General features: G+C 41.1%; 1 protein-coding gene across 3 annotated transcripts; it reads left to right on the plus strand.

Annotated features, from left to right (window-relative positions):
• Positions 1-4371: 4371 nt before the first annotated feature.
• On the plus strand, positions 4372-12375 carry LOC143347875 (uncharacterized). 3 transcript variants are annotated; one of them, XM_076777497.1, is made up of 3 exons: positions 4372-4513; positions 6587-8091; positions 8504-12375. In XM_076777497.1, exons 1-3 carry the CDS (start codon positions 4511-4513, stop codon positions 8715-8717), a joined length of 1722 nt encoding a protein of 573 aa, XP_076633612.1. In that variant the 5' UTR covers positions 4372-4510; the 3' UTR covers positions 8718-12375. The 3 variants fall into 3 exon arrangements, with proteins under 3 accessions (XP_076633612.1, XP_076633593.1, XP_076633603.1); XM_076777478.1 differs by lacking the exon at positions 4372-4513 and adding an exon at positions 4532-4978; XM_076777488.1 differs by lacking the exon at positions 4372-4513 and adding an exon at positions 5094-5221.
• The last annotated feature ends 922 nt before the right edge of the window (positions 12376-13297 follow it).

The following is a 13297-nucleotide window of genomic DNA, read 5'->3' on the forward strand; positions in this document are numbered from 1 at the left end:
CACGAGCAGTAGCACGAGCAAGTAGAATGAGAAGACTTTGCCTAGGCGGGTGGTAAAAGAGGGCTGACTAAAACGTCTGACCCAGTACGATGCGTGAGCACAGTGCGATGGTCGTAAAGAGGATCAAAACATTAAAAGCAAAATCGGTTCCGTTGCGCGACGAGAAAACACGCGAAACCGTGGTGGCTTGGCACCGGTTGTTAGAACAAAATCACACTTTCTTTCACGGTGTACGAGTATCGTCGTTCGAGGACGACCAAGGGTCCAAGACGATCGAGGAAACCGAGGTGCGGTGCAATGACCGGCCATCAAGTAGGTCAGTTGTGGGCGCACGCAATCGTCGCAACGATTTTGAAAAACTGTCGTTCTACTTTTACATGGAAGCACTTTCACGGTCACTAACCCCACGGCAACGAATCTTACCGTGTACTTTGCGTCGTCTTGCACCACGATACGCGCGTATAGGTGCATGTGCCGGACCTACGAGCGCAGCTGCTGCGTCTCCTCAAGCACGTTCTGCTCGTTGATCGCGATACAAAGCCGTTTCCACAAAGTTTCGGGCGAAAACCTCGTATTCTGGAAAAGAAGCATCTTTTGAGGATCGTTCGTTCGAACGCGGAGGAACAAAGAACAAAGCTCGATCGGATTTTCGATCGTAACCGCGGTCGGATTCAGGTCGATCGGTACGAAAGACCTCTCCTTTGCTCGATCGATCGATTCGCACTTTTACACTTATCATGCTCCGCAAAAAAATGTTCATCCTGAAAGTTGGCCTACTATCTCCTCGGTCGCAATAATAACCGCGCCGCGCACCCATGAAATCCTTCTCCTTCCTACCCACCCACTCATCTTTTCTTGCCTGCCTCTTCCATTTCCTTGATTTGTGCTGTGCCTCGCGATCGTGTCTCTCGTTCCGTGACTTTCTCACTAGTGCGCACGAGGAAGGAGAAAGGGAGAAAAGAGGGAGCAATGCGTCGTACCGGTCACGGCTATCACCTTTTCTCTCCGCAAACGCAACCATTGTAACCGCCGCGATTGCCCTTGCTCTCCTCTCGAATCGATCCTCCTTTCCTACGAAATATTGCCTTGTTCCGAAACAACAACACCATCTGCCCATCCACAACGTTTCCGCGGTTTTTTCTACGCCTCGCTTTTATACCAGACAGGGTGAAACTATCTAAATTAACCCTTAAGTGATTTCAACCACAAGTATATTCTGGAGGAAACTCGAATAATGTTCTTTTACTTTGAATTACAAGAGGGCGTTAAGAATTCACAATTATTATTTTCATCTCTGATCGTATTTAGGTAACGTTCGATTAACATGAAAAAGTATTCGTTGTTTTAAAAATGAAATCTTTTTTTTAGCTTTTAACGCTTTGATGAAAGACATTTTAGGCCCAATTAAAGAAAAATGTTAAAGTTCGATCGCGTCTCCGATCTTTAAAATGGCGTTTCGCAAAGAAATGTACAGCGTTCCGGAGTTGCCCGTTTCCGGTTTCTAATTCCTTTACTTTCCCAGCAATTCGGTGATTCGATGAAAGACAAACGTTCGGCCGCGAGGCATCTAGAAACGATATTAGAATCACCGCATGTGTCTCAGGAAAACATTGAAGTATCGTTGTTACCCAACCTTGACACGGTTTACGAATTTACTTTTCTCGCGAACACGCGCGTATGCGATTAGTCGATCGAATGCCATCGCTCTAATACCCTCGCAACGGAGACGTTACAATATCGACTGAAATAGTCTCGCGTCACGGTGTCTTCGTATTCGCGATGTATGCAACTTTGACAAAGGTAATTATGCTCGATCGAAGCGGCGACAACAACGACACCGCTGTCAGACAAAATGTAATTAGATTGATAATCGCCATTGAAATCGTTGACTGTTAATTGCGATTTATGAGTAGTTTCTTTTTCAATTACGAAGATCGAGTGCCTGTAACGATAGCAATTAACGGTTCAAGTTGCAATTAACGATCAAAAAATTAAATCTGTCTCCGTGTAGAATGTTCTCCGTGGTATGAGTTGCAGTGACTTTTGAATGGCATTGAAATGAAATTGCAATTGAGAATTTATTTAAATTAAATTTGAGGTAGATTTAAATTTTAGAATAAAAATGAAACATTTTATCCGTTTTCGTATTATTTCATCCGCAATCGCAGCAGCGACGAGAAAAAAAAACGGAATAATGTGTAAAAGACTTATTCATACTGTGTGTCGGGGAAATATAGACGGTATTTAATCGTATTTCATTGAAAACAATATGAAATAAACTTTACTATAATCTAGTATGCGTGACACGTGTGACGTATATAATAGAGAGACGGATGCTGTTCGAACAACGATGCGGAAACTCAAACGATATTCTCGTTCAAAACCACCGATCGATTCCTTTCATTTCAAAGTTAAGTCATAGTCTACCTGCTGTCCAAAGCACTCCCACTCATTATTGATATATTATAAATAATACTGATTATAAAATCACATGTTTAGTGCTGTGTTTTGTAGATATTACAAAATTTCCACTTTTAGTTTGAGAAAAAGAAAATAATCGAGTATGGATACCTTGGGCGAGTGCTATTGTTAGCCACGCGATTCGAAGCAAAACGATGAACCTATATGAAATCTTTCGAAAGCGATTACGCCTACTTCTTAATAAAAAGGTTCTGGCGGTTCATCTTTCACCCTCTCCTCCTTTCTCTCTAGCCTCCTGCGAGTCGTGTTCCATTCGAATAGTTCGCATGGAATCGTTGGCGGCGAAGCTAACGCTAACTGCGGAACGCAAATCGTCATATCGCATTACAAACTTATAAACATGCAAACCGTTTCTCGTGTAACCTTCGGAAAGAAGTAGGTCACTAGGGCTGTTGGTGACGGTTTTCCCATTCAGTGACGAACCCACACCCGTAAATAGTAAATTTGCGACCCGCGACGAGACACAATTGGATGGGTCGTAGAATTCAATTCGAAGATCGAATCGAAAAATCTTTTCCATTTCTCAACCCCATTCCACGAACGTTTCGAGACTTTTTCGGATTCTCGCGAATAAATCGACCCAACGTGCCACGAATGTTTGATTTGTGCCTACGTCGAGTAATTCAGATTCGGCAAGTTGCCATACGTCATAATAAGTAGATTGCAGAGAACGAGTCAGACACCCGCTCACCTCTGTAGGGCAAATTTAAGAAAAAATCGATCGTCGCTAATTAGATAAATAATTTCTTGTTTACGTGTTTAGACGATTGGACTATTTAAGAATACATTCTTAAGGATTTATTTCGAAACTCGAAAGAAATAATAAAACCGTAAGTCAAGCTTTTCATTCCATCTGTAATATTCGAATGAATGTTTATCTAGACTAAGTTGTTCGGTGTTTGTTATCTGAACAAAAATATAGCCAATTTTCCTGAGTGATATGCTTGAGTTATGACACGTACCTACTTGAACAAATTTGGGTTAAGTTGCAAAGTAACTTTATTCTATGAACCTCGCCATTTCGCCCCGCATAGTATAGTTATATCGTATAATTTCCTTATTTTCCCATCTTCAAAGGTAGTTTCTTTCACTGAACGATAATCGTAATCGAGTAACTATTACTTCCGTCATAGATCGTCGTGCGCGATTTACAATAACCGTTCACTTTTTATGAGATCGATAGTCTTTAGTTCCTTTTTTTACAGAGTAATGAATGATTATAGTTTGAGAAGATATCAGTCATCATTAATCAATCATTAATCAGAATAAGCACGTGCAAGGGCAAGGCCGTAGTAAGACATCCCAGGCCCTACGCTAACACTGTTTATACCCCAAATATATGACAAAAGCTATATCGACATTTTTTTAATTATCCAGATTTTGTATTTATTGTAGTTCGCAATAGCTACATTCATATTAATCAAGATCTCGAAAACGGTTGAAATCTTGCATACCGTGGAACCACTAGCATATGCAATTCTCATTATTTTCCATTGAAAAAAATGGGGTGTATGCATAAAATTATAATGAATATATGTTCTAAAAATCGCATAAAAAGGTTGTACGATTTTCTCGCAAAAAATTCTTGAAGAAGGCTTAACAATTGACCTTCCAGACCAGAAGTACCCTCTTAAGGGTTGTAAATGACGATTTACTCGACGAAAAGCGTAGAATGAAATGCATCTTGCATCGTCGATGGTACTTATGTAGTTAACGCGTTGACTGGTAGGCGAAAAAGTACAGGGATGGGATAGGCAGGGGTGTGGAAAACACCCTTTTATATAAAGGGTGAGACGAAGGGAACAGGAGAAAGAGAGAAGCAAGAAAAGCTCGAATGCGGGTGCGCGACTGCATGCGCCGCTGCAGCGACGCCGTAGTACCGCAACCCGCCGTCCACTGTTCGTCGTCGTCTCGGCGCCACAGTCTCTCTCTCCGCGTGTACGGAGCCGGCTGAAGCATCGTTTAGCTCTTTCCTTTCTTCTTTTTCCTCCTAACGTGTTCGCCTACAGTTTCGACACGCTTCTATAAAATGGTAAGTCGAGAACCGAAGCATCTACCATTCAATTTGTACCAGTCTCGCGCAAGTACATCATTGATAATACGACTCGAATTTAAAATCGTCTGTCATAAACGTCACGTCGCTCCAAATTCTTTGTCTCGCTTCTAACGTCAACCGCGAAATATCCCTCTATTCTCGGAGTTCGTACGATTGCTGTTCGTTGCTTCGCTATTTTACTGCCCCCCCCCCCCCCCCCCGTTTTTCGTCATGCAATCGGTCACAATAATCATTGTACGCATTTTCCCGGCCGCGTTCAATTTATTCCGACGTACGTCCAAAAAATCGCACGACTTCCCATTGCTGATTCAAGGTGGATCGACGAATCGCTCAGAATTATCGGACTTGTCCCATCCCTTGCGACATTTTGTATATCCGCGCGACTGAAACGACGAAAAGAAACACGACGGAATGGAAGCAAAACTTCGAAGACTTCACTCGGTTTGGAGTTATTGTAAATCACCACGAGATCGCAGCACCTCTTGGAATCGTCATTCGCATCGACGCGGTCACGGTCGCGGCGCGAGAATCGTTCGTTCTTCGTTACTTTTTAACGCATAGTTCGGGTACATTGATGTCGACGTTACTCACCAATGCGAACCTATCGTGCGTTCAACGTGGTCATTGTCATCGTCACCGTCTTCGTCGTCTTTGTCACATCGCACAACGTATAAGATGTTTCAAGTTATAGATATATATATATATGTTTATTTGACATGTTTTAAGTACAAGCTTTAAGTACAAGGTTAAGATTGTTAAAGAAGCTCCAGCTCTGGAGGGAACTGGGTTTTTATAGTGTCATCCGGGAGGGAAGGGAAAGGTGGAGCCTCGGATGGTACTGCGTGGTTCCTTTAGGAAGCAGCCAGTCAATTCATCATTGTTGTGTCTGGTTTGTTATCTATTAAGGAAGAAGGTGTCCGTCACATTCCCCTTCGTTTAAATTCGTTTTGGACCCTCAAAACGTACTTTCTTCCGACGTATCGGTGTTACCGCAGGTTGATTGGTTGCCAATTTTTGAAGTTGTAATTCTTCACGAATATTTGGGGCTGTTGGTGTTACATTCTGGTGATGTTCAATAGAAGATTTTGAACATAATATGTTGATATAGAGTTTACAAGGTATACATTTTGTGAATATTTGGAATACATTACATTTATAAAGTTCGTATAATATTATTGCAATAACAGAGCCATATCCAATATATTGTAAAGCTGTCCATCCATACGAGGTTAATATTTTAATTCTATGTTCATACTGTAGTTGTCCAATTTGTTGATCAATATTATTTAGTGTTGTTTTGAACTGATTAAAATTACTTGTTACTTTAGGAGCTTGCTCAAGATTTTCAAGTAGAAGCATTAGATCTGTATTGTTTCCAATACAGATTTTTGCAGACTTTTGCATCCGAGGCCATTGATGGTTTTCTTGATTTTCTTTTAATATTGTCTCCTTTTCTTCTGAACTATATTCTTTAGGTGGGTCAAGTGAATAGGTAATTTTAAGTTATAGGAATTTGGTAGCTAAGAATCATAACATTAGTTGTATATGTACTTTTTCATAGTTGCTTATTAATTCATCATTTATACCTATATTGATTTCTTTCTTAGAGCATGCCTAACATAAATCATATAAAAGATGTAACCATTTGGGTTCGTCAAAGTCTTCTAATATTTCCTTAGTTAACTGTACAAATATAGCTTGATGATCTGCTTGAATTATGAATTTTCTACCGAGCAAATACTGTCTAAGTCTTTTGATTGCCCAAACTATTGCTAAAAGTTCTTTTTCTGTCGTACTATAATTTTTTTCGGGTGCGTTAAAAGTTCTTGAAATATAACAGCATGGATGATTGTCTTGAGATAGTATTGCTCCTATTCCGTCGTTACTTGCGTCAGTTGTCAAGGTAAAAGTTTTGGTGAAGTCTGTGGATGGTACTGCATGGTTCCTTTAGGAAGCAGCCAGTCAATTCATCGATTCATCATTGTTGGCTCTGGTTTGTTATCTATTAAGTCTCGTCGACTAATCGTAAAATAGTAAAAAATTCCGCAGGTACTTGCAGACACGAATCTGCCGAATCTTCGTTGCGAGCAGCAGCAACAGCAGCAGCAACGTAGGTACCGATACAACACCGGCAGACAATTCTCGCAGGAGCGTGAGAATCGGCAATGCAGATCCGCGCGAAACGGAAATCCAGAAGAGATATCGGTGTTGAATTTAGTGGACGGGGAGAGTTTGAGCTACAGTTTAGCGTTGATACGCGGCCGTACGCCGACGCCGTGCGGCTTCATCACCGTGCGGAACCAGAAGAACCAGAGTTCCGAATGGCCGATCGTGGCCGGTGAGTTTCGCGCCGTGGTGGAATTGTCACGGGGCCAGAACAAATTGGAATTGGAGGCTGCCGGGCAAAGGAAAACGCTGCATCTCGTCCACGAGCCTAGAACCACCAGATTACGCGTAACACCGGTCTATGTGATTTGCTCTGGCCACGACGGATACTTCCAAGGTCCGCGCGGGGAGGATTGTTCGCCGGAGAGCGCCGCGACCAGGATAGGGCTCGGTGCCCGTCTCCTGCAGGCCCTTACCGCGGAGAAATTAAGGGAGGCGGGTTACGGGAGAAAAACGTTTCAATTGGAACGGGACTTGGACGGTCCGGAATGCTTGATCATGTACAGTACGCTCGACGTCGACAGGGCGCGCACGATGAATCAGCTGGAACTCTGGGAAGTGATCGCGGTGGAATTATTGACCGGCCCTTTGTGGTCGAAGGATCGAAAGTATCTTGCGATTCTCTCTTGCACGAGGTATCGGGGCGCACCAATTCCGTTCACTTACGAGGACACTCTCGCGAGGACGCAAGGTCACGCGGCCCTCGGCGGCGGCGGTTTGGCGTTGTACGGCTCGGCTTGCCTGCACACGTGGCCCACCTGCATGGCACAAGTGTTGCCGAGATTCCTCGACACGACGGTCGTCGATACGGAACAACTGATGGACGACAGCAATTACCGCGGCACGTACGGTGGCTGTCTAGCCACCGGTCTCGGTTCGGTCCTCCACGAATTAGGTCACACGTTCGATCTCGGTCACGCTCACGAGGGAATAATGGGTCGGGATGTCGACTACATCGACCGGGTCTTCATCAGTGCGTCTGGAGTCGACTTGAATCGTAATCCCGTTCTACGAAGAGATCCCCAGCACACGACGGTCGCGTTGAGCAGACCGCTCAGCGTGACGGTCACGGTGCAAGAACCGTTTCCTCTGTTGAATAGCCCCCGAAGGAATCGTTCGCTCTCCGAAACATCACGACCCTCGCCCGCTCAAAGCCCTCCGCGATTACACGGTAGAATATCCGCGCCCGGTAGTCCGAAACTTAACAGATCCTTCACCAAGACCCTCCTACAATCCGCGTCGGAACAAACTGCCTCTAATTCCCAGACAGACCGGACATTTTGGTCGCCTTCGTGTGCGGCGTTCCTCGCTTATCATCGGTGGTTCAACAGCGAGATGGACTACTTTCCCGCTCCGCACTATCATGATATCGAATACGATGGCAAAAGGTAAAATAATATTCTCCCTTTTAACCCTCTACAACCCGAATTATAAAATATAAATTGAAAGGTAAATTCCAACTGCACCCACCCTAGTGTGAGGTATTGTAAAATAGTTGCTGTATACTGCCCGTTTATAAACTATACTGTTACTTTAAAACTACAATTGATACATATTGATAGTAGGATTAAATCAGACTTAAAATATGTAGATAATAAGTATGTGACTCAAGACTTCAGACAATTGCTAAAGAATGAAAAAATCATCTTTTAAATCTAATAATTATCTTGACTTGCGTCAGCTATTCTGAAACCAATTACATAAGTCCGGGCTATGACTGTAAATCTGCTTTGTTCTTTTACATTTACTTGCTTTCGTTCCACATTACTCGTAAGACAATAATACTTATTTTTACGACAGGAACGTTGTACGATCACGTTTCGGAGTACGGGTGATAGAGCTTAGAGAAACGTCGGGGGAGATGGTGGTTGGGTCCCGGCAATTTCCGGGGTCACGACCACCCTTGGAAGCGCTAGTTCCACCAGCTCCGCCACATTGTCTTGCCGCCCTGACTCTCTTCGCCGAGGATTCAGCCGGCAACGTACTCAAATACCCTCTTCCGACGGCATTCTGAAGTTCCGTGCTTACCGTATTTTGGCACGGTTTTGAACCTTCGGACGAATATACGCAAACGTGCGCGATTGGTAAACGCTTCAATCCGAACGAAGCCAAACTCGGAATCCAATATATATTTGCCTCGTAAATTGTCGATACTTCGTAAAACTATATGTTACGGCAAGTTCCGCACGTTAGTACAAACTTCAGAGATCTGACCTGAGGCCAAAAATGCGCGTCGTTTATATATTTAAGGGTGAGAGATATTAGTGCAATGGTCGGCGGACAGAATGAGTAAGCGTGTACAGGGCGAGTAAGAAGGTGCAGAAGACTAGAAAGGCTGGAATTTGGAAGCTATAACTAGGATGTTTGTGTAAGGATGATTCTAATGCGGTATCTATGTTGATTTATGAGTTAGTCATACAACAATCCAAATAGCGATACCATTCCTCCGGTTTTGGTGCCGACAATTTTGTCACTATTGGTATGAGTGTTCTATTCACGCGCTCCACTTGTCCATTAGCTCTTGGCATTCCCGTAGTTATTAAAATGTGTTCTATTGCTTCCGGTCTACAATATTCCCGAAAATCATGAGAAGCGAAAACTGTACCCTGATCAGAGATAATTCTCCGAGAATTTCCAAAAATTGACGATTGCTTCTTCAAACGTTCTACTACTTCGGAGGTAGCTGTAGCCTTCGTAGCATACAGCCACACAAATTTCGAAAATGCGTCCACAACTATGAAAATATGCTTATAACAATTTCGCGTAGCTGGAAGTGGCCCGAGATGGTCAATACATTTCCCTTGTCGATGAAATGTAAAAATCCTTCTTGTCTTCCATGCTTCCTTTCAGCAAGAATACACGGAACACAATTACGCGTCACTTTTTTTACTTTTGATTTTAAGACTGAATCAATAGTCTCTCCTAACTAGTGTCTCCATTTTCGCACTTCCGATATGACCATTCTCGTGTACACGTCGAATGATTTGTGATTGCATAATACGCGGCACTATTAATTTCACGTCACTCTCAATTTCTTTAAATAAAAGACCATTCTGTACTACAAACCCACTTGACTGTTTTTCATTCACTGCTTCGACAATCGGTTTCAAACTCTCATCCTTACACTGCACTTTACGTAATCTCACAATCATACTATCCTCACATTCCTCTACTAACATACACTCTGAAAGCGGATTCCGGCTTAACGCATCTACATGTCTTAAACTATTTCCCAAACGGTGCTCTATTTTATAATTAAACTCCTTTAATAAAAGAGCCCATCTCGCAACTCGAACGCACAAATCTTTCTTAACAAATACTCTCCCATTTCCAAATACGTCGTTCGAATTCTTGCCGCAAATGAATCTTGCTTGACTCGTGATAAAAACATTTCTCGTAAACCTCCCAGGAGTTCTTTGACCGCCATTACTCGGGTTTTTAGTGGAACCACTCGAACGGTTTCCTCTTTTAACCGTGACGAAATGGCAAGTTTTACTATTTCGTCTGTCACTTAATACGTTGCTCTCAGTAATCGCACTTGTTTTCCCCATGTTTCATACGTCTCGCTGTTGCCATCAAAATAGTTTAGCATATCCGCCACCATCGATGCAGTCAAGCGCGGTGTTGTCTCGTATTGCATCGAACGAGGAGCATTAATCGCCTAATTATTGTCGCCAATTGTTAATTGTTGCACGCTTTTAAATTAAATTTCTTCTCTCCTCGGCAAAGTTCAATCTCCCGCTGCATGTTAGCCCGTTCTAGCTCGCTCACAGAAAGGATGCTTGTCGCCCCCGACTGCTCAGTTATATCTTTCTGGTGATCCACCGATTCCATTGTATAGTCTTTCGCCCAGCTACCCGATGGATCAGCTTCCATTAGCCGGTTTATCAATTCAGTCATTATACGATATTGATAACATTGTATGCGTGCGTGTGTGCATATGTATGCGTGTATTAGAAAGAGAGACGCATGCAGAACCTCGCAAACCAGAGTTTTATACAATCTTACGAAGAACCCTACATCTCAGAGATTATTATTATTATTACAATATCTTTTGTAAATATTATCCCAATCGTAGCTTTCCGTGGAAAACCTAGATACAGTAGTGCCCACATAAGTGACCGGATTTTTGCCCATATAAGTAACCAGAGTTATCCACACCAATTCTTAGAAGCCAAGCGGCTTCGACATCGAGCGTGCAGAGTATAACTTGACGCCGGTCGTTATCGATACATTGAATACAGGGTGTTCGGTCAACCCTGGGAAAAATTATAATAGGCGATTCTAGAGGCCAAAATAAGACGAAAATCGAGAATACCAATTTGTTGATGGTGGCTTCGTTAAGAAGTTATTAACGTTTAAAGTTCCGCCAATACTGAATTTTTTTCTCGAAAGTGGATAAGACTTCGGGAGTATGTCTATTCACCAAAAATGATTATAATTGACCCCCACAACCGAAAATAATTTTTTCAGAACGATTTGAAATTTTTTTTTTTCGTCGAAAAATTTAGGCACCTACCCCCTGTCGATTTTTCTTAAAAATTCGTTTTTCATTTTTAATAATTTTGTTTGACGCCCTACAGAAAAGTTGTCTAATACTTTTTTGTAGATACCCATGAGCTCTACTTCAGAAAAAAGTTTCATTGAAATATATTCACAATTGTAGGAGTTATGACTGTTTGAAAATTGGACCATTTTTATGGGGTTTTTCTTATTTTGCAGGGTCAAGGACCAACTTTTTGAATATTTTTGCGATTTGTACATATTCCCCACCAAAATACGCGTAGTTTGCTTTTTTAAACATTAAAATCGTCCTATCCGTTCAGAAGTTATGGTGTTTTAAAGATTCGCATGAAATTTACGGGAAGCATTTTTAGCCTGAAATTATATTTTCGGTAAGGAATTTTTTTCTCGAAACTGAGTAGGATTTCGGGGGTATATCTGTTCATAAAAAATGATTATAATCGACCCTTGCAATCAGAAATAATTTTTTTAGAACGATTTGAACAATTTTTTTTTTCGCCGAGAAATTTCACCACCTACCCGAATTTTTTTCTCGAAGGAGGGTAGAATTTCGGGGATATGTGTATTTACCAAAAATGATTGTAATTAACCCCCGCAAGCGAATATAATTTTTCTAGAACGAATTCAAATTTTTTAATTTAATTGTAAATAACTTTTTAACGAAGCCTCCATCAACAAATTGGTATTCTTGATTTTCGTCTTATTTTGAGAACTAACCATGCCCACATAAATGACCGAGACCGGTCCCGAGCTTGGTCACTTATGTGGGCACTACTGTATATCGACTGAATTTGTACGTGTGACGGACGCATGTATGAACGTAGATAACAATCATCTAACGAAAGAAGAAACGCTGTAGCTCTAGCATTGTAATCTGTTGTCAACGACTTTGTAAAAATGAGATAAAATTACAGAACAATGCAACTTCCAGATACACGTGTATGTACAGTGTAGGTATCATAGGATTTACTTTGGTAAATATTTCCAATCGACAAATATACTATTTACTAAGTAATTTACGCCTATAAAGGCAAGGACTCGAACTAACTAGAATGCCTTATCGGTGATAATAACATGTAGGCATAGTAAAAAGTACAAGTTAACTAATAAACGTAAAAACTTCCGATGTACCACTACTCAAAAGAAAACCGTGCATTTGAAGCGACGTTAAATGATCTTACTGAAATATACACACCACGTTATACGTATAAACATATCACGATTGTTGTTACGATTTCCATCATTGCCACTATCACTGACTTAAGGGGCCTTTCTACTTTGTGGGATTAAAAAAATCGAATTTTGTTTTGCCTTTTCTTTTAGTATGTAGTCTCGGAAATATATCTACCAAATATTAAATTGAAATTCGGAGAACTAACGAAGTTATAGCCTGCTGAAATGTACCACGCGCATTGCGTAGACAATATCGTGAACACTATTAAAGTAAATATAGTTAAATATATAATAAATATATCCACAAAACCGGAATTAATCGCTCTTTAATAGCCTACAAAAAAAAATCGCAAAGAAACATGTATTTTTCTTGCCTACAAAGTAAAATGGTCCCCATATATATCATATCGTAATAGAAGATTCATTCAAGAAAAGGTAAATATGTTTGGAGATTATCAGTTGTTACAAAAAATTTTGGCTATCATTTTTATCGAAAGATTAATGAAAGTATTAGTTAAAAGATATCGCTGTTTAGTATCCTAGCAACCAATACTACTTCACAAATATATAAAAGCTCAATGTTCACTTATTCGTCACACACGAGGTATAGAATAGACGCATGCAATGCTTTTTTCTATTTTTTTGTTTTTGATTTCTTTTTTCTGCTATTTCCGTGTCACTTCCAATGTTATCGGTTCATACTAGAATTCGAGTTCAGCACTCTTAGTGTTTGGAATTCAGACTAAATATTAGAAGAATTTAATTATTTCGGAAACAATTAAAATTAGATCTCAGGAGTGGCTTTAAACGGACCCGGACACGCAGGACAGGTATCGATTTCGAAATTTATTTGTTTAATTTTCTTTAAAATTTATCTTGTTATATTTCAATCGAATA

This window comes from Colletes latitarsis, chromosome 2 (genome assembly GCF_051014445.1).
Source record: "Colletes latitarsis isolate SP2378_abdomen chromosome 2, iyColLati1, whole genome shotgun sequence".
Classification (NCBI taxonomy): Eukaryota; Metazoa; Arthropoda; class Insecta; order Hymenoptera; family Colletidae; genus Colletes; species Colletes latitarsis.